The sequence below is a fragment of the Lampris incognitus genome, chromosome 17, assembly GCF_029633865.1.
Source record: "Lampris incognitus isolate fLamInc1 chromosome 17, fLamInc1.hap2, whole genome shotgun sequence".
Lineage (NCBI taxonomy): Eukaryota > Metazoa > Chordata > Actinopteri > Lampriformes > Lampridae > Lampris > Lampris incognitus.
The window spans coordinates 3,057,543-3,079,241 of record NC_079227.1 but is presented as its reverse complement, the minus strand read 5'-3'; the positions used below and the strand labels follow the sequence as shown (position 1 = coordinate 3,079,241).

General features: G+C 47.0%; 1 protein-coding gene across 4 annotated transcripts; it reads left to right on the top strand.

Moving 5' to 3' along the window:
• The first annotated feature begins 1,126 nt into the window (after positions 1 to 1,126).
• Positions 1,127 to 19,269, top strand: usp42 (ubiquitin specific peptidase 42). Of its 4 annotated transcripts, XM_056297794.1 has the most exons (19): positions 1,127 to 1,221; positions 3,305 to 3,554; positions 4,864 to 5,073; positions 5,428 to 5,538; positions 5,845 to 5,944; positions 6,678 to 6,745; positions 6,903 to 6,973; positions 7,101 to 7,183; positions 7,281 to 7,392; positions 10,770 to 10,910; positions 11,376 to 11,476; positions 11,693 to 11,843; positions 12,728 to 13,360; positions 13,545 to 13,627; positions 13,818 to 14,930; positions 15,224 to 15,564; positions 16,759 to 16,815; positions 17,362 to 17,462; positions 18,141 to 19,269. In XM_056297794.1, exons 2-18 carry the CDS (start codon positions 3,314 to 3,316, stop codon positions 17,430 to 17,432), a joined length of 3,687 nt encoding a protein of 1,228 aa, XP_056153769.1. In that variant the 5' UTR covers positions 1,127 to 1,221; positions 3,305 to 3,313; the 3' UTR covers positions 17,433 to 17,462; positions 18,141 to 19,269. The 4 variants fall into 4 exon arrangements, with proteins under 4 accessions (XP_056153769.1, XP_056153770.1, XP_056153768.1 ...); XM_056297795.1 differs by lacking the exon at positions 16,759 to 16,815; XM_056297793.1 differs by lacking the exons at positions 17,362 to 17,462; positions 18,141 to 19,269 and adding an exon at positions 17,129 to 17,320 and having other exon boundaries at positions 16,759 to 16,929.
• Positions 19,270 to 21,699: the final 2,430 nt, after the last annotated feature.

The window sequence follows — 21,699 nt, the reverse complement described above, 5'->3', positions numbered from 1 at the left end:
ACCCCAGGCCGTCCGAGGTCCTTTGTGTGTGGAGTTTGCATGTTCTCCCCGTGTCTGCGTGGGTTTCCTCCGGGTGCTCCGGTTTCCTCCCACCATCAAAAAGACATGCATGTTAGGGTTAATACTCCTGCCTGTGCCCCTGAGCAAGGCAATGGAAGAAGGGTTGGTCCCCGGGCGCTGCAGCTGCCCACTGCTACTATACAATGCATGGTTTACGTGCAGAAAACACACGTCGAATAAAGTGGCTTTCATTCTGTAGTAGAACAGGCTTTATTTTTAGAGCATGCTTTATTTTTAGTAGAATATACTTTACGTTTTATTAGAACATACATTATTCTTTAGTAGAGCGTGCTTTATTTTTAGTAGAATTTACTTTACTTTTAATTAGAACATACAGTATTCTTTAGTAGAACGTGCTTTATTTTTAGTAGAATATACTTTACTTTTAATTAGAACATACATTATTCTTTAGTAGAACGTGCTTTATTTTTAGTAGAATATACCTGACTTAATTAGAACATCCATTATTCTTTAGTAGAACGTGCTTTATTTTTAGTAGAATATACTTTACTTTTAATTAGAACATACATTATTCTTTAGTAGAACGTGCTTTATTTTTAGTAGAATATACTTTACTTTTAATTAGAACGTACATTATCCTTTAGCAGAACGTGCTTTGTTTTTAGTAGAATATACTTTACTTTTAATTAGAACATACATTATTCTTTAGTAGAACGTGCTTTGTTTTTAGTAGAATATACTTTACTTTTAATTAGAACATACATTATTCTTTAGCAGAACGTGCTTTGTTTTTAGTAGAATATACTTTACTTTTAATTAGAACATACATTATTCTTTAGTAGAACGTGCTTTGTTTTTAGTAGAATATACTTTACTTTTAATTAGAACGTACATTATTCTTTAGTAGAACGTGCTTTGTTTTTAGTAGAATATACTTTACTTTTAATTAGAACATACATTATTCTTTAGTAGAACGTGCTTTATTCTTAGTAGACGTTAGAATGACGGAACGGGAACACAAAACGTGGACGTGCGACGGATTTCTCCGCACGGAACGAACCAATCAGGAGCCGCCGTTCACCTCCGATACCCGGATGTACCCGTGGGGCAATTACCTACGTCATTGTTCACCGCCGGACAGCCGTTGGAAATAAGGAATGGAGTTAAAACGTATTATAACACGTTTATTATAAGTCACAGGTGAGTGTTTTCGCGCCCGGGTGGTCGGCGGACACGTAACATACCCAGATGTGGCGTCTGAGCGGAGTTACGCGGCTCCGGCTCGCCGCAGTCGCCTCACACCGGTGATCAGTCCGCGGGTGTCATGTCGGAGAGCGGAGCGGGGACGAGCCCCTCCTTACGGGGCAGCGCCAACCGCACATGTGGCCAAATGGCGGCTTTCCCGCTCGGACGGAGCCGGACTCGGGGCGTTCTTATCCCGCTCGTTTCGCCCCGACGCGGGGTGCGACGCAGCCGTGCATGGCGGCCCGGTACTGGCGGCGGCGGCGGCGTTGTGGCGGCGGCTTCCCGCTGTAGCGCAGCGCCAGACGGCGCTCCCAGCGTCGGGGACGGGGGAGGGGGGGTTACGTCTCCGCGGCCCCCTTTCACCGTGTTACCGTGGAGTTAACGGTGCGGCCGGCCAGCCGCGCACCTTCCCCTGGTCTTTGACCTTCCGGCGTCCCGGTCCCGCACCGGGATTAAAGCAAACCTGTTTCCTTAAACCGCCTTACTGCGCTGCGCGGTAGAGGCCTAGGCTACCATGCTAGCTGTAGCCCCGGTCCATGTGAACCGGTCTTCTAACGTTTCAGCCTGCCTGTGGTCGAGTCCCACCAGCGGCTATTACGCATGCGCGGGCTAGGTTCTGGTTCATGGGTACTGTGAATGTGTGCTGTAGTGGGTTCGGAAAGGCAGCACCGGTGGTCTGAGCGCCGGTGCTCCGGAGCAGCGATAGCCGGGTCAACACAATAGGACCCGCGGTGAGCCAGATGGCAGCCCGGCGCTGAACTGGTCGCTGGTCTGCGGAGTGTTTTCTGGCCGGCGTTTGTAAATCAGTGGGTTTCAGTCGAGTCCTCGTGTGCTGCTGGTTTCTGTTATAACAGGTGTGGTATAACAGGCATGGTTCCCACCTCATATCGGAGGGGTTTTAGACCCGGGGCAACAGCTGAACACTGACTGCTGCAGAATAGAAAGCCGGTAGCGCTGGTGGTACCCGAGGTTCTGACTGAGACCCACTGGTCTAAAGTATCACCAGGTATTGTAGGACCCCAGCTTCTGAATCAGCCCCACGTTACAACTGGCTATGAATTCAGCAGTGACGATGCTGGCTCACTAACGTGTGTGTGTGTGTGTGTGTGTGTGTGGGGAAGTCAAGGTGAAGCGTTGCCCGCCAGTGAACGCACATCCTCCGGTTAGCCGCTGTCCTAACTGCACCTTCCCACCGACAGCCACATGGGTTGGTCATTTTGGCCACGCGCTCCGCAGCTTCTTTGATTCAATCACAAATAGTCAAACCGACGTTGAGCACGGCTTAATCACGGAAGCTTATCTCCAAACGTCCTGTTTTCCCTGCAGGGCTGCACCTTGATCACCAATAGGGGCTCACTTTGAAAGTGACAATTCCCCCTTTGTTCTGTCATGTATGGAAATCAAATGCAAAACTGCACAGCCTCCCCGGCAGACCTTGTATCGTTGTGTACGTCAAGATACACATTCAATGCATTGACCCTCTATTGTAAGAATGGAACTATTAAACCAACTTATTATGACTGATGTCTCCCATGCAGTAAAGTACAGTTGTTCATTTTAAAATGTCTGATCAGATGTTGAGTTGGCTGGTGGTGATGTAAGTATATTTATTTATTTGTTTGTTTATTCTTTATAAAAGTGAGTAGAGTAGTTTTGGGGCAGTAAGCAAACTTTATAGCCTAATTCAATGACTGGTGCATCACTAAATTCACAAACCACTTTGTTGATTTTACTCTGCAACTAAAGTGAAGAATATACTGATGAAGGACAGTTAATTACCTGCCAGAGTGTTTTAATCTAGCAGGGAAATGTTACTGCGAAGTTTGTCTTGCAGGTCAATTGTCTGGCTGGTGGTCTTAATTTGCTGCCCTGTGTTTCAATTTATAAGTAGGCAGTTTGGTGCTTCTTGAGAGCTTCATAAAATTACTGCCACACAAACGTAACTTAAAAGGACGGAAAGAAGAAACACCTCCACGTTCATAATCCTCCTCTGCAGCTTGCTAAATTGTATACCCCATTATTCTTGTGTCATCCACAGCAATGAACAATGACCATAGTTGACAGATCTTCAGATAAGTCTGACCACGAGTCAGTTGGGTGCAAGCGCTCCCCCTTCGCCAGTGGAGACGTGGGGATGGATGGCAGCTGTTCCAACAGCTGGGGAATGGGCCCTGCCATGCCTGATGACTCCCCCAGGGCGAAGGCACCAGGAGCCTGTCTCGGCCCCATGCCTGGAGCCACAGTGTACAGCAGCACCCCCCACTCCACCGACCGGACCAAGGAGCAGGGTAGGAGCTTGTGGGATTAAAAAGCTGTGCATTGTCACCGTGTGTTCTTAGAAGCAAGCAGTGAAATTTGTAGAAAGTATGGAGATGATCCGATTCTGATTCTGATAACTTTGGGATATCTTGTTGCGTACAGAGCTGGGCGGACTACCTTGTGTCAAACATATGGAGCATGCTACTAGTGCTTTTAGACATTATGCACTTCAGGACTGTAAACCAACTTATGTTCCCTGCTGCACTCATAAGCTATGTTTCTATCAAGGGCTTTGATTTTGTAAATGATTATAAAAAATTACGGTATCACCAGATATTAAAAACAAAAAAATATTGCAACACAAAAAAATGACACTTGGTTGAGGAGGAAAAGTTGATAGATACCATACACCATATAGAGCGATGGAAATGTGTTTTTGTTATTCTGCAGTGACAAGTTACTCTTTCAAATCTCAGTTTTTCTGCTTAAAGTTTTTCAAGTCCTGCACATGATTTCCCCTAAAACCAGCTAATGGACGCACACACAGCTTTTATTTTCTTTTGTACTTTTGGAAGAATTGCTTACAATCCACTCAACATTAGTTGGGCAACAAGAGTTAGGCAGTACTTACTGACTGCAGAACGTTGCTGTCTTTATTTCTTACCATCTCAAAGTAAATTATTTAACGAAGTAACCATTTGAATTTGAGACTAGCAGGGCTGCATGAGTTTGGATAAGGAAAACTGATAAAACTCGTTTAAAACTCTGTCAAAGGACCTTAGGCAAACCTTTCACTCTTAATGTTATTTACCAAAGAGTAACAAAGGACTGTTTAGTAATCCTGACTACAAGGTGTCTTTAGATTCCTCTGCCATACAGACGTGTGTGTGTGTGTGTGTGTGTGTGTGTGTGTGTGTGTGTGTGTGTGTGTGTGTGTGTGTGTGTGTGCGTGCGTGCCAGTGACAGCCGGTGGAGCTGTTAACTCTCGTAGGTGTCGAATTGCTGCTCCCACTGTCGGACTCACCCTGTTATATAACCACACCGCTCTCCCAGCAGAAAACATAATCAATGGCCTGAACTCGACACCTGATTGGATCGGGCTTCTGATGGGATCTGGCATTGTGTGGTGTTGTGTTACAGTCATTTAGAATTACATAATGTTTTGTACTTCGTTCAATTTCTTTCTTTTATTATCCCTGTCATTACTCGCTAATTTTACTCGAAGCTGCTAGTCCTCAATCAGTTTTGACAAAGTTTCCGGTACATTTTTATTCTTGGTTAATAAGAGTGGCTCTTATTTTGATAATTATATTTGTCGTGTGTTTTCTGTGTCTGCAGTGATGATGACCAGTGGCGATGGGATTGCCCTGCCCCAGAAGGTCCTGTTCTCCCCAGAGCGGCTCAACCTGAAGTGGACTCAGGTCCATCGCATTGGGGCAGGCCTGCAGAACATGGGGAACACCTGCTTCCTCAACTCAGCCCTGCAGTGTCTGTCATACACCCCCCCACTCACCAACTACATGCTAACACGAGAGCATTCCAAAACATGTAAGTTGTAGCAGTCTCCACTGGCCCGTAGTATCAGCGTTTTAACCAGAAATCATTTTGCAAACCTCTCTGGTGAGATTTTAATACATCTCTCCAAGGAACGTCCTCTCCTTATGCTCGTGGAAATCAGCAAGCACACTCACACACTTACATTTATTCAAGCACTTTAACCATGTTTAATATTGACCCTCTACATACTCTTGTCCTATGTCAAGGTAAATGATTGTCTCATGGAAAGAACACTGCACTGCATTTTTATATATGAGAAGTACTATTTAAACTTCAATCGATTGATTGATCGACTTATTGATTTGTTATAAAGATGAACGCTCTGCCTGTCTGTCCCTGGGGTAGGTCATGAGCCAGGCTTCTGTATGATGTGCACCATGCAAAACCACATCATTCAGGTTTTTGCCAACTCTGGAAATGTCATCAAACCCATCGGGGTCCTTAATGAGCTTAAAAGTAAGTGAGTGGGTTTCTCCAGTCTAAAATGTTCCTCCTCAAATGCTCAGTAGGAGGTGCTATCTGCTGTTTACTTTTTTTTTTTTTTTTGGAGGGAAAACCTGACACAAGCTTTTCATTACAGATTAGCAACCCGGTCTTTAAAAATGATAGACTATTGATCAACCACATTGTGCATTAACAGCTCGCCTCCAGATGTGGTTTTCAGAGACTTGAGTTATAAGTAGACGACAGTACCACCACTCTTATTTATTCTAAATGTGCATCGCATTCAGACTTTGTTTTTTTGTGTGTCTTCTTTTGAAGGGATTGCAAAGCACTTCCGCTATGGAAGCCAGGAGGACGCCCACGAGTTCCTGCGCTACACGGTGGATGCTATGCAAAAGTCCTGCCTTCCTGGAACCAAGTAGGTCCTGGGACCGGGCACTCAGCTGGGCAATATTAGAAATAGTTCACACTTAATCCTATGCTGATTTTCATTTGTCTTTGGATAGTGTTCCTTTACCATATGTAATTGTCGAGAATGATGGAACAAGTGAGAGATGTTGACACGAGATGTCCATCAGGAGTTAAATTCAGAGGCACAGTCTTGAGAGGAAATGGGATATGGGTTGTTCTGGTAATCCTTCGAACATCCCCCATAGACCCTGCAGTGGACATAACGTAATCATATTGAGAACTGCATGGTGATATGGTGGAATTACATTGATATGGAGGTGTTAAGTGAAAAGAAGAGGTCTGTAGCGCCACTGCCAGGAAGTAGGTTACATGCACACACAAACTGAGACACTATTTTTAACTACCGCTACAATATAAGACATGATTAATAGATGTGTTGTCCTGAGTGCTTAAGGGATTCGTGAAGTCTGACTTTGGGGATCTGATATATTCTGTCGGTTCCTGTTCTGTACCAACAGGTGGCCTCTTAAAGAATTACTCTTGCTCTAGTTCCTCTGCTGTCCCTCGTGTCCGTCCCCCTCGCTGTCTAAGGCTAATATATCCTGACCTCATGTGGAAAAAATGAACTTTTAGTGTTCAGTTTTTGCATATGAACCTTGTTTTTAAAGCGGTACTATTATTTCAGTCTGTTTCTGTTGTGTCCTGATGAAATCTACTCTTCCACTCTTCCTTTGGAACAGACTGGACAGGCAAACACAGGCAACCACATTCGTCCATCAAGTCTTTGGAGGGTATTTAAGGTCCAGAGGTTTGTCATCGTTTTTTATTTTTGTTTTCTTAGTCTGTTCATTGGTTTATAACTACTAACAGGTGTTTCACTGGTTTTTAAAATGTCATAGCATATCTGAACGTGTCATGGCTTCGCCAAGCTAAAACATCTCCAATGACCATTTTCTCCCCCACAGTTAAGTGTTTAAACTGCAAGGCAGTGTCCGATACTTTTGACCCTTTTTTGGATATAACTTTGGAAATTAAGGTAACAATCTTATTTGATGGCATTTGTAGATATAACATTTTTTTTTTGCTACATTTAACATAACATTAATTGTGCCGTTCAAATGGTTTTAAGAAGTCAGACTCATGACCGGTTTACCTCTGTACAGACGGCTCCCAGTGTTACCAAAGCACTTGAACAGTTTGTGAAGCCTGAGCAGCTGGAAGGAGAAAATGCATATAAATGCACAAAGTAAGTAGTCAGAGTGTATGTTTGTTGACACATCTTTCTACCATCACAGCCTTTTTCCTTTTTCTAACTGGACTGAATGTGAGTGTCGCTTCCTTAGGTGCATAAAAATGGTCACGGCCTCAAAGAGATTCACCATCCATCGCAGCTCCAACGTCCTCACCATCTCACTGAAACGTTTTGCAAACTTCAGCGGAGGGAAAATCACAAAGGTAGCTACACACACTGGAAATCCTGTTTTAAGGTGGTTTTAGTTATTTTATTTGACATTTGGTTGGTGTAGCAATGTGGAGGCAGGTAATCAATCAGCTGAGCATCACATTAAAGCGAAGAAATGACAATCAGTGTTTTGATTCTGATCCAAAAGGAGAACAAATTAATATATAGTTTTGATTTTCATCACTCATCTTCTTTCGGCTGCTCCCGTTGGGGGTCGCCACAGCAGATCATCCGTTTCCATCTCTTCCTGTCCTCTGCATCTTCCTCTGTCACACCAGCCACCTGCATGTCCTCCCTCACCACATCCATAAACCTCCTCTTTGGCCTTCCTCTTCTCCTCTTCCCTGGCAGCTCCATATTCAGCATCCGTCTCCCAATATACCCAGCATCTCTCCTCCACACATGTCCAAACCATCTCAATCTTGCCTCTCTTGCTTTGTCTCCAAACCCTCCAACCTGAGCTGTCCCTCTAATATACTCGTTCCTAATCCTGTCCTTCTTCATCACTCCCAATGAAAATCTTATCATCTTCAACTCTGCCACCTCCAGCTCCACCTCCTGTCTTTTCATCAATGCCACTGTCTCCAAACCATATAACATAGCTGGTCTCACTACCATCTTGTAAACCTTCCCTTTAACTCTTGCTGGTACCCTTCTGTCACAAATCACTCCTGACACTTCTCCACCCACTCCACCCTGCCTGCACTCTCTTCTTCACCTTTCTTCTGCACTCCCCGTTACTTTTGAACAGTTGACCCCAAGTCTTTAAACTCATATGCCTTCGTCACCTCTACTCCTTGCATCCTCACAATTCCAGTCCTCCCTCCTACTGACTTTTCATTCCTCTTCTCTCCAGTGCATACCTCCACCTCTCAAGGCTCTCCTCAACCTGCTCCCCACTCTTGCTACAGCTCACAATGTCATCCACAAACATCGTAGTCCACGGAGACTCCTGCCTGATCTCGTCCGTCAACCTGTCCATCACCATTGCAAACAAGAAAGGGCTCAGAGCCGATCCTTGATGTAATCCCACCTCCACCTTGAACCCATCTGTCATTCCAACCGCACACTTCAACATTGTCACACTTCCCTCATACATATCCTGCACCACTCCTACATACTCTCTGCAACTCCCAACTTCCTCATACAATACCACACCTCCTCTCTCGGCACCCTGTCGTATGCTTTCTCTAAATCTGCAAAGACACAATGATGTAACTTCTTCTGATCTTCTCTATACTTCTCCATCAACATTCTCAAAGCAAACATCACATCTGTGGTGCTCTTTCATGGCATGAAACCATACTGCTGCTTGCTGATCACCTCTCCTCTTAACCTAGCTTCTATTACTCTTTCCCAAATCTTCATGCTATGGCTGATCAACTTTATACCTCTGTAGTTGCTACAGTTCTGCACATCGCCCTTATTCTTGAAAATCGGTACCAGTATGCTTCTTCTCCACTCCTCAGGCATCCTCTCACTTTCCAAGATTGTGTTAAACAATCTAGTTAAAAACTCCACTGCCATCGCTCCTAAACATCTCCATGCCTCCACAGGTATGTCATCTGGACCAACTGCCTTTCCACTCTTCATCCTCTTCATAGCTGCCTTCACCTCTTCCCTGCTAACCTACTGCACTTCCTGATTCACTATGCCCACATCATCCAACCTTCTCTCTCTCATTTTCTTCATTCATCAGTCCCTCAAAGTACTCCTTCCACCTTCTCAACACACTCTCCTCTCTTGTCAGTACATTTCCATCTCTATCCTTCATCACCCTAACCTGTTGCAAATCCTTCCCATCTTACTCCCTCTGTTTAGCCAATCGGTACAAGTCCTTTTCTCCTTCCTTAGTGTCTAACCTCTCAAGACAACTCACCATACGCCTTTTCCTTTGCCTTCTCTCTCTTCACTTTGCGCTGCATCTCCTTGTACTCCTGTCTGCTTTCTTCATCTCTCTGACTATCCCACTTCTTTGCCAACCTCTTCCTTTGTATACTTTCCTGTACTTCCTCATTCCACCACCAAGTCTCCTTGTCTTCCTTCCTCTGTCCAGATGACACACCAAGTGCCTTCCTAGCTGTCTCCCTCACTATTTCTGCAGTGCTTGCCCAGCCATCCAGCAACTCTTCACTACCACCCAGTACCAGTCTTAACTCCTCCCTGAACTCCACAGCAGTCTTCCTTCTTCAACTTCCACCATTTGATCTTTGGCTCTGCCTTCACTCTCTTCCTCTTCTTGGTCTCCAAAGTCATTCTACAGACCACCATCCGATGCTGCCTAACTATGTTCTCCTGTCACCACCTTGCAGTCTCTAATCCTGTTCAGATCGCACCTCCTGCATAAGATAGTCCACCTGCGTGCACTTTCCTCCAGTCTTATACATCACCTAGTGTTCCTTGAAATATGTACCACAGCCATTTCCATCCTTTTCGCAAAATCGTCCACCAACTGTCCTTCCACATTTCTCTCCTTGACACCATACTTACCCATCACCTCCGTTCCCTTCACCAGCATGTCCACTGAAGTCTGCTCGAATCACCACTCTCTCGATTTCCTGCTTCATACTCATCACTCTGTCTGACACTCTCTTCACCTCCAGCACACTCTTGACATACTCTTCCTTCAGAATTACCCCTACCCCATTTCTCCTCCCATTCGCACCATGGTAGAAGAGTTTGAACCCACCTCCGATGCTCCTGGCCTTACTCCCCTTCCACCTGGTCTCTTGTACACACAGTATGCCTACCTTTCTTCTTTCCATCATATCAGCCAGCTCTCTCCCTTTACCAGTCATGGTGTCAACATTCAAAGTTCCGACTCACCTCCACACTCCTGCCCTTCCTCTTCCTCCACTGCCTCTGGACATGCCTTCCCCCTGTTCTTCTCCTTCGCCCAACAGTAGCATAGTTTCCACCAGCACCCTGCTGGCCAACGGTACCGGTGGTGGTCGTTGGTAACCCGGGCCTCGACTGATCCGGTATGGAAATCTGATTTATGATCCACATATTTCATTTGGCAAAGGTGTTTTGCCGGTTGCCCTTCCTGACACAACCCTCCCCATTTATCCAGGCTTGGGACCGGCACTAAGAATGCACTGGCTTGTGCATCCCCAGTGGCTGAGTTGATTTTCATCACTCAACAGTGAACAGAAATGTTTTAGGACAATTTTAACAATTGATGTACTCTTAGTTCATTTGAGAAAAAAAAAAAAATTGGAAAATTTGTATCTTGCTCTGTTCGATCAAGTATTCAGTCATTGGAATAATCTTCAGTAACATGTCATGGCCACAGGGAGGCGCTCTATAACAGTGAGGGTAGTGGCAGTGGTTTGGGTGAATGTTGTCGCTTATTGTCTCTGGTCTCCAGGATGTGAGGTATCCAGAGTACTTGGACCTGCGTCCCTTCATGTCACAGTCCCAGGGAGAACCTCAGCTGTACGGACTGTACGCGGTCCTGGTCCACTCTGGCTTCAGCTGTCACGCCGGACATTACTTCTGCTACATTAAGGTACTGAACAAGACAAGACAACACTGTTCTGTTTAGACTAACACCGACACTGTCTTTCTGGCAAGTTTAATACACTTGGAACACTGTCTGGACTACTGTGAGACTCTTACACAGGTGTGGAAAAAAGAACGGAACGGTTTTTGCATTTCAAAGCTATGAAAGTTTGGAAATTGCAAACAAACAGTGGGAAAATGTTGAGACATTAAGAAGTTGTGATATACATATAGGACAGCATGATTTCTATGGATTTTTATTCAAACTTTTACATCGTGACCTGTAGATGTGAAAGTTACTAGACCACCGTCAGCATACAACACATTGTTTTGAACGCCTGTAGAACTCTCCCAGTAAACTCAGAGAGCAAAGTTCTGGGCATTTTAAATCTTGAAATGGAAATATCTAAATCTGTGTAAAACTGCATAACAGAGTTGCCAGCCTGACATCCCCTGATGTTGTGTCTCCCAGGCCAGTAACGGTCAATGGTACCAAATGAATGACTCGTCTGTGTCCATCAGTGACATCAGGTCTGTCCTCAACCAGCAGGCCTATGTCCTTTTCTACATTAAGTGAGTAAACCCCATTTCAGTTTGTACGACACGTCTGGTCACCGTAATGCTGTTTCCCCCATTTATGTCACTTCCAATAAAACAGAATTCAAATTTCATGTCTCGAATTTTAAGAGAAATTTGTGAGTGTACATTTGTGTATAGTACTTTTATTCAGTCTGATTAAGATTCCCTCTGTAAAAGCCCCCTGACGCTAACTCACTGTGCGGGTCGTAGGTCCGGCGATATGAAGAACGGAGGAGACTACAGCCATGTCAGTCGTAACCCCAGCAACCCTGGTCAGTCGTCACCCCGGCCGGTGGTGCTGCCACGCATTAACGCCTCTGCTGGCTTCATAGGCCCCCAACTGCCCCCACACATGACCAAGGTACCACACTCTTATTTCTTTTTGATATTTCTACTTTAAAGGGGACTGATCTGTTGTGAGACATCAGGGCCTTGTGGTAAAGGATGACCGTAGAGGTGAAGTGGTGATTCTTCATTTACTGATGGAATTCATGCCCGTCAAACTGTTTCTAACAACTTAGTTTTTGTGGACGTATATGTCTCAGCTATATTTTGGTTGCAGTTTCTGTTGCCACTTTGTTTAGTGAATTCAGCAGCTTGCCTTCACTGAACCACCAGCTTAATTTGAGGCCAAAGTTTTTACCCCATTCCGTCACCTACCAACATGTTACCTCCGGCTTTGTCGGGTGTCTTTACAGACACAATTGGCCGTGTCTGCGGGTGGGAAGCCGGATGTGGGTGTGTGTCCTGATCGCTGCACTAGCACCTCCTCTGGTCAGTCAGGGCGCCTGTTCGGGGGGAGGGGGAACTGGGGGGAATAGTGTGATCCTCCCACACACTATGTCCCCCTGGTGATACTCCTCACTGTCAGGTGAAAAGATGCGGCTAGCGACTCCACATGTATCGGAAGAGGCGTGTAGTAGTCTGCAGCCCTCCCCGGATCGGTGGAGCAGCAACCAGGACAGCTTGGAAGAGTGGGGTAATTGGCCAGATACAATTGGAGAGAAAAATGGGGGGGAACCCCCCCCCCTCAAAAAAAGAAGTTGTTACCCCTTGGAAGATAATGAGGGTAGGATAAAACCTTTTCTCATACGTCAATGTGACAAAAAGAAGGGAAAAAAACAGGAACATGGTTAATGTCTCTGGGCAGGCTGCTCCTTATCATAGAATACCGTTTCCTTACAGTCACAAGGCATGTGTCTATCTGGGACTGTGACGTAACATAGTCTTATTGATCTTAACCAGGACTCCCTGCACCTCAATGGGAATGGTTCTCTGCGGGACTATCCCTCCAGTTCCAAGCCTAGCACCAGCAGCAGCAGCCTGGGAAAACCCAGCAACGGCCTTCCTTCTTCCTCCTCCATCTCCCACTCGCTTGGCCGGCCCACCATGATCCCCGACTCCAACAAGCGGCAGAAACTCTCCTTCTTTATCGGCCCGACCAAACAGACCCGGCCTTCCTCTTCCTCCTCTTCTTCCTACAGCCAGCCGTCCTCCTCACAGTCTACCTCAGACCTCCACTTCCTCCCACGCCAGCTTCAGCACATTAGTGGCCCCTCTCTCGGCAACAGGGATCACAACTGTGGCCACGGGAATGAAGGCTCCTTCCTGGTGCCCTACGGTCATGAGTCCTCAGAGGAGTCTGACCAGGAGGGTTGCGGCTCTCTGGAGAACGGCTCCCTCACCAAGTCTCACCTCAATGGTAGGAGCGAAGGAGGCGATGCCTATGGACCGGCGCCACGTCCTGTCAACGGGGATGCTGGGGCTCACCAAAACGGTAAAGGACTTAACAGACCGGCCAATGGTTTCTCCAAACCAAGTCAAAACGGACACCACAACGGACACCACAAAGTCAATGGACTTGGCACTTCTGATAAGGTTTGGCTTTTTGTTGCATTACTAGGTCAGGAAACAATGCAGTACTTCACTAATGCTAAATTAATAACGATGATGATTATGTAGGAGTGGCAGTTTAATAACAGCAATAATAATGACAGCAATAATAAGTATAATAGTAATTGTAACAGTGATAATAACAATGTCTTGTTTTTTTGCTGGTCAGGTTTCTGCCGGTGATCACAGCAGTTTGTCCCTCACAGCTCTCTGCACAGCCAACGGCCTGGAGGCTGACCACAGTCAGCTAAGGTGGGATCGGCGTTCTGACTCTGCACAAAGTTGAAATAATTGGTTGCGTTTTAAAAAGATAAGATTAGACTTGGTCAGTTCCTGTTACTTACAGATATGTTTTTACACCCATATATTCATCACTCTCTCACATTCATCCCACCTCAGTCCAAGATGTCCTTAAAGATGTTCTTTTTTTTAATTTATTCAGGAGCAGAGAGACACATGGTGCTGCTGATGGCCAGGCCAGCTTCTCTCAGAGTAAACCTGCTGCTGCGGGCCATGGCCAGCATCCCTCCACCATGCATGACTCAAGGGCTAAAACCGCATGTGACCCGCTGTTGCAACACACAGTGCCCTCTGCTGCTAGCTCTCCTCCCTCAGCACCTCCAGCGTCGTCCTCTGCACATCTGGACAAACCTGCTGCCCCCTCCCTCCCTCCAGACCACTGCCTCAGCAACCTGGGAGCCCCCACAGCCCCACATCAGGCTGAGGTGGGTGAGGACAAAGCCAGGGTACTAGACCCAGGACTGACGCCAGTGACCTGCGGACCGGCAACAGAGCTTCAGGAAGAGACAGCGGGCAGGGAGAACCATGGCATGAAGCCTAGCTCCAGAGGTCATGAGAGAGAGAGGCGATCTTCACGAGACAGGGAGAGAGAGAGACTGTTCTCCTCCGGCTATAGCCGAGAGCGCGACAAGGAAAGACACCACCGGGACCGGAGTCGGGACCAAGACTCTGACACAGAACGCTACCGCCACAGACGTGACTACCGGGACCATCATGATCATCATCATCATCATCATCACCATCGCTCCTACAGGGAACGCTCGCCAGCCCGCGACCGTCACTATCGGGACTGGGATATAGAGCGTCGCTGGGAGAGGTCCACACACCACCCGCGAGAGCGAGACCGTGACCGCTGCAACCACCACTATCACCACTACCACCACCGCTCACGGGAGGGGCGGGATCGTGAGCAGAGGGGACGTGGTTCCACCCACCGCGAGGAGCCCCACAGCCGCTGGAAAGGGCGGGACGAGGATCGTGAGACCCGATTAATGAAGGACAGAATCAGCGAACACGAGAGGGCTACTTCTCTGAACACAGAGAGCTCTGCCAAGGTCAGGGCCTCGCCCCTGCAGCCCCGCCCTTCATTGCCACGAATAGGAGGCGACATCTATGAAGACCGGGACAAAACAACACATGCTGTAACAAAGAGGGAGGAAGAGGAAGATGCCTCTGAGGTGCGTCATGGCAAAAAACACAAAAAAAGCAAGAAGAAGAAAAAGTTGAGGGATAAAGAGCGTCAACGTGACGACAGGTGTGTGATGCCCAGGACAAAGGAGCCAACACACACACACACACACACACACACACACACAGACTTATCATATATGGACACAAAACACACACTGTGGTTGTTTTTGTGTAATTTGGTTTTGTAGATGTGAGTGTCCTCTGGGATGTGTGAGCACTAGTTTATTGGCAAACCAACATGCAAACATTGTCAGCCTACATTTAGCCTTCGATGGTAGATCATCAGGTTTGAAAAAAGTTTGACTCATTCGTGGCGTCTAATCTTCCTGTCTGTCATCTGTCTGTCGTCTTCTCCAGAGGCTCCGATGTTGATTCGTCAGAGCAGGGCAAACACAAGAAGAAGAAAAAGAAGAGGAAGAGGAGGCATGAGAGCAACAGTGACGCGGAGCAGAGTTGTGGAGGCCGGCGTTCTGTTCAAAGCCCCCCCGTCACGGAACATGGCTACAGGGCCTGCGGCAGCCAGGAGAGGGACAGACGCAAGCGGCGTTTCCACAACAGTGACGACAACAAGCGTGACATTGGCTGCTCTCCCGAGAAACGGCGGCGCACAGAACACACTGATGACGCCAGTGACCGCCAATTTGCCTCCCGTGGTGCATCACCCGCTTCAACAACAAACATTCTCAATGGACACACAGGTACTATTGTTTAGGTGAACGCAGCGCCTCCAGAATAACAGCAGTAGCAGAGCAGATATCAGGAGTCAGGAACACTTTATTTGTCGTTTCATTTCATGTATTTCCGCACATGAAATGAAACGACATGCTGTTTCCTCCAGCCCACAGCAGTGCAACACAAAGAAAAAAACACATCCAGAAACTACAAGAACATACATACCCAAACTAACACACATATCCAAACTAAACAACAAAAAAAATCACTGTCCAAGGGAACGAACACCAGCCAGCCTCGCTTCCGCGTCCTGTCAGACCGCCCTCGGTGTTTGCTCCTCAGGTGCAGCTCCAGGCAGGGGTCCCTGGGTCTACCGGACGAAGCAGACCAAGCTCTTCCAGCCGATCCAGTGCCAGCTCCCCCAGCCAGACACCCTCGACACACCTCCCCGCACGCCACACGACGACACCAAAAACACCACAGTCAGCACCAGGCGAGGCCGCCAGACCGCCCTTGGTGTTATCAGAACTGCCGGTCCGCATGGACTGGCAGTTAGCTTAGCCTGCCTTGCTTCTGCGTCCTGTCAGACCACCTTCGGTGTTACCTCCTCGGGTGCAGCTCAAGGCAGAGCTGTGGTCTCTGGGCCCACAAGACGCACCAGACCAACTTCTCCCAGCCGATCCTGCGCCAGCTCTCCCAGCCATCAAACGAAGACAAAACTTATGACGTGGACGTGGACAGAGACACTGCATGGACGGTACTGGGTGAGGCTGCTGCAAATGTGAATTCGCGCCGCCATCTCCCCACACCCGAAGCGGAAGTCAAACACATTACACATCCGTTAACAACTATTGCCAAGGTGCACCTGAGCAAGGCCCATTAAACCCGGCTGCTCCAGCAGAGCTTCTCAGTGGGAAACAGTAGAGGACTGCAGTTATAATGAGGCTACAGTTCATGCTTGTATCTGAGTGAGTGCTATAAAAAGTGTATTGGTGGTCAGTCGGATGTCCAAGGATGAAGACGGATTCAGGTGAAAGATTATGGCAGCGCCAAACGTCAGATATAATTTGGCTGGGGTTCTTAACTCATGATTATTTGGACCAGTAGTCGTAAGAAACATGAATTCTGTTGAACACAAGTAGCAGCAAGCTGAAACTGATGTTTGTGGAATGATTTTACTTCAGACCAGGCTTAAAAGTACTGTGTGTCATTCCACTTAGATAAAAATGGCAAATCGATGCAAGCAAGAAAAAGAAAATCAAAGAGAACGGTAGCAGGTAACCAGCATGTTCAACAACTTCTGCCATTTGCTGAGGACTGTGGGTATCCACGTCTTCTGAGGTCGTCCAACAGCAGAGCCACTTAGCTGCTGTGTTTCTGAATGGAGAAATGTAAGGAGGTATTCATTTAGTTTGTTTTAGCCTCTGTCATTCAGCAGCCCCTGCTGGTCTTTATTCGTTATGCTTCAGGGTTGCTGACATATTAGAAACGGCACCTTTTCAAGATGCAAAATCTAAGAAAAAGAAAATCTACGCCGCAACGTAAATACCAGTTTACGCTTAACATTTACATTCATTCATTCATCTTCAGCCACTTCTCCGGGGTCGGGTCGTGGTGGCAGCAAGCTATGTAGGGCACCCCAGACGTCCCTCTCCCCAGCAACGCCCTCCAGCGCCTCCTGGGGGATCCCGAGGACTTAACATTTACATTTTACACTTCAAGCCTTAAGCTGCCCCACATATCCAGAGCATGTTAAAGTCCAGTATGTGTCCCGGCTGTGGTGTGTGTTGGCTCATCAGTAAAGTGTTGATCCTGTTTCACAGGTAACACTTACAGACGCCTCAATGGAGACTCCCATGGATGCACCTCCAACAACCTGAATGAGACGCATTGAGACCCTCCTCTTCATCCACTACACACCACTGTGAGTGACCGCCAGCGTTCATGGCTCTTCCTTGTTATGCTCTTTGTAACTTTTAAGAAAAGTGCTGTATAAATAATGTGTATTATTATTGTGTGTAAAGCTACAGTCCTGAATCTGCTGGTGTTACTGGACTGGTGTGTGTCCTGTGTAGGTGTTGGTGAGGTGAGTGTTGGCTGAGCTTCATTCCAAATGAAAGCATCAGCAGGGCTGTTGTGTCAGAAACACAATAAAACCTGGTAGAACCTGAGTCGTACTTATTGATATAGTACTATCTGGTGGTAAAGGTCTTCTACCAGCTTGTTCTGTCGTATGTGCTGATTGGACACAACACCTTCACTTCTTCTAACTCAACACTACCGGCCTTCGTCCTCATCTGGCTACTATGATGAAGATGAAAACACTATGCACCGTCGTTTTTCCTGGCTAAGTGCTACCAGACACCAGCCATCCTTATCACACACTGCAGCAGTCTAGAGGCCCTGATGATCATGTGTTGGATATTATCTGAACTCACCAGGGATGGAGACTATCTAAAGAATTTGTGTGTATGTGAATCTTCAGGACTGTAGCTTAACAAACAACATAGTCGTCTGTCGGGGCATTATTCATACACGTGTGATATTTTTTTTATATTAGTTTGTTTTAGATGCTTAACCAGCCTCTCCTCTTCTTCTTCAGATGGGAAACTGTAAAAACTCAGCATCTTAATTACTGAAACTCAACAGCAAAGGAATGACATCAACAACTTGCGTCTTGACGCGGTGCTTTATCATCGGACTATACTGTATTTTTACCACACAGTGTTTTGAAAGCTCTACAAATTCTTTATATTTCCTCGTTTCTTCAGGCATTAATTTGCCAGAATTCTCCCAATTATGTTTAAAAACTTACTCATGGAAGATTTCTGATTAAAACTTAAAAATATTAATATATACTTGTATAAATGCAAATAAGATCATGTGGAAAAAAAGAAGAACTAGCCTGGAGCTTAAACATCCCAACTGCTGCTCAGCGACAGACTCAGGACTTCATGAACATCCAGCTGGTTTTACTGAAGGACAACCGACACGGCGCAGGACGAGCGGCTGACCGATCGGTGGACTGGCGTCCAGACGTCACCTTATCTACATATCTGCAACGAAGCAACCCGCCTGTCTGCTGGCCTCTGAACCCTGACAGACCAGCTCTCAGACCAGGACAAGGCCTTTGTGACGGTTACCTCCAGCGAGCCCTGGACCGACTTGAGGACATCTCACACTTCAATATTTTTGCTCTGAAGCCGAAGATGTTCCCCTCTTCTCCTTCTTCTCCAACTTTTTCATCAATGTTTTTTCCGCCTCTACGGCATCAATTTCCCCACGTTCTTCAAGCGTTCTGAAATACGGCGTCAAGATCATGGCTGTGGGTTCTGTTTTGTTTTGTTTTGTTCTGTTTTGTTTTGTTTTATTTGGGTAAATAAACGGTTTGGTTCTTTTAGCGTCCATAAGAAAGAATACTGTGAATTTAAGTTTGAACTGTACTATCAGTTATTTTTTATACATGAATGGTCCTGTATCAGGATGCTCACCTTGTGTTGTTGTTGTTGTTGTTGTTCTTATTTGGTCTCTTTCTAGAGGAAAACCCACATCATTTGGACCACATCCCATAGCGTTAGGGATGGATGTGGCCTGGCTCTTTTTTCTCAGTATGTCTAAAGACAGGTAGTTGAAATGGCTATGTTATACCTTCTGTTCAACAATAGCATGTCAAGACTTATACATTGTACAAGGTATATTATACAGCCTTAAATACATCGGTTCATATCAGAAACGGTCAACTTGTTTTCTGTCACTTGTTGTTTTTGTTCTTTTTTCCCCCTTTTTCTCCCCAGTCATACTCGGCCAATCCACTGTATAACATAACTGCAGTCCGCTGACTTCCGGTTTCTACTGCAGTGGTCGTACCAATTTCCTGTTTGTTGGCGTGTGCTATTGACAATGGCATATTTTCACGATGCCTGCAAGATTTACCATGGAGAAATGTCAACCACATGCACACAACTGTCCACACACTTTCACCTGCACCTACCAGCACACTCTCACCTGCACCTACCAGCAAACTTTCACCTGCGCCTACCAGCAGACTTTCACCTGCACCTACCAGCAGACTTTCACCTGCGCCTACCAGCAGACTTTCACCAGACTTTCACCTGCACCTACCAGCACACTTTCACCTGCACCTACCAGCAAACTCTCACCTGCACCTACCAGCAGACTTTCACCTGCACCTACCAGCACACTTTCACCTGCACCTACCAGCAAACTCTCACCTGCACCTACCAGCAGACTTTCACCTGCACCTACCAGCAAACTCTCACCTGCACCTACCAGCAAACTCTCACCTGCACCTACCAGCAAACTCTCACCTGCACCTACCAGCAAACTCTCACCTGCACCTACCAGCAAACTCTCACCTGCACCTACCAGCAGACTTTCACCTGCACCTACCAGCAAACTCTCACCTGCACCTACCAGCAAACTCTCACCTGCACCTACCAGCAAACTCTCACCTGCACCTACCAGCAAACTCTCACCTGCACCTACCAGCAGACTTTCACCTGCACCTACCAGCACACTTTCACCTGCACCTACCAGCAAACTCTCACCTGCACCTACCAGCAAACTCTCACCTGCACCTACCAGCAAACTTTCACCTGCACCTACCAGCAAACTCTCAACTGCACCTACCAGCACACTTTCACCTGCAGCTACCAGCAAACTTTCACCTGCACCTACCAGCAGACTTTCACCTGCACCTACCAGCAAACTCTCAACTGCACCTACCAGCACACTTTCACCTGCAGCTACCAGCAAACTTTCACCTGCACCCACCAGCACACTTTCACCTGCACCTACCAGCAAACTCACTCGCACCTACCAGCAAACTCTCACCTGCACCTACCAGCAAACTCACTCACACCTACCAGCAAACTCTCACCTGCACCTAACAGCAAACTCACCTGCACCTACCAGCAAACTCTCACCTGCATCTGCCAGCAAACAAAAGACTTTCAGGTTGTACACATCAAGTTACATCCACAAAGATGAGGAAGTGTGTGGACAGTTGTGTGCGTGTCATTGACATGTATCCATGGTAAATCTTGCAGGCATCGCCAAAAATGTGCCACTGTCAACAGCACACGCCAACAAACAGGAAACTGGTATGACCACTGCAGTAGAAACCGGAAGTCAGTGGACTACAGTGATGCACAGAGTCGATTACCCCACTCTTCTGACCTGTCCCGGTCGCTGCTCCTCCCCCTCTGCTGCTCCGGGGAGGGCTGCAGACTACCACATGCCTCCTCCGATACATGTGGAGTCGCCCGCCGCTCTTCACCTGAAAGTGAGGAGTTTCACCAGGGGGACGTAGTGCCCAACCAAGCCAGAGGTAACATGGGGATTCGAACCAGTGATCTCCGTGTTGATAGGCAACAGAATAGACCGCCACGCAACCTGGACGCCCTTTCTGTCACGTTTGCAAGCTTTTTGGTTTGAGTTGAAAATAGATTCGAACTCCAAATGCTGTTCAAACCTCATTTGGCAAAAAAAAAAAAAACCTTTTTCAGATTCTCCTGTTGCTGGAAGGGGGGAGAGACACGGACCTCCTGTACTAGAGTCAGTTTTTTCAGGCTTTCCAGTTAGCCAGTAAAGTCCGCCGGCCCTCAGGTTGCTTTTAACTCGGTTGGTTTGACATTTCCTCTGTTTTTCCAACTCGACACCACAACAGAGTTTTTACTTATCAACACTTTATTTGTCAAAATGTGTAGGAAGTTCCCAGTCTGGGACCGGATCACCTCAGGAACAGTTCCCCAGTCTGGGACCGGATCACCTCAGGAACAGTTCCCCGGTCTGGGACCAGATCACCTCAACATGTCTGACCCAAACTGGCTCCCCAACTTCTCATGTTTGCTTTTGATAGATCCACAGTTCTGTCTGTTTCACCCTCTTTTTCCTCCCCCAATTGTACTTGGCCAATTACCCCACTCTTCCGAGCCGTCCCGGTCTCTGCTCCACCCCCTCTGCTGATCCGGGGAGGGCTGCAGACTACCACATGCCTCCTCCCATACATGTGGAGTCACCAGCCGCTTCTTTTCACCTGACGGTGAGGAGTTTCACCAGGGGGACGTAGTGCGTGGGAGGATCACGCTATTCCCCCCAGTTCCCCCTCCCCCCCGAACAGGCACCCCGACTGACCAGAG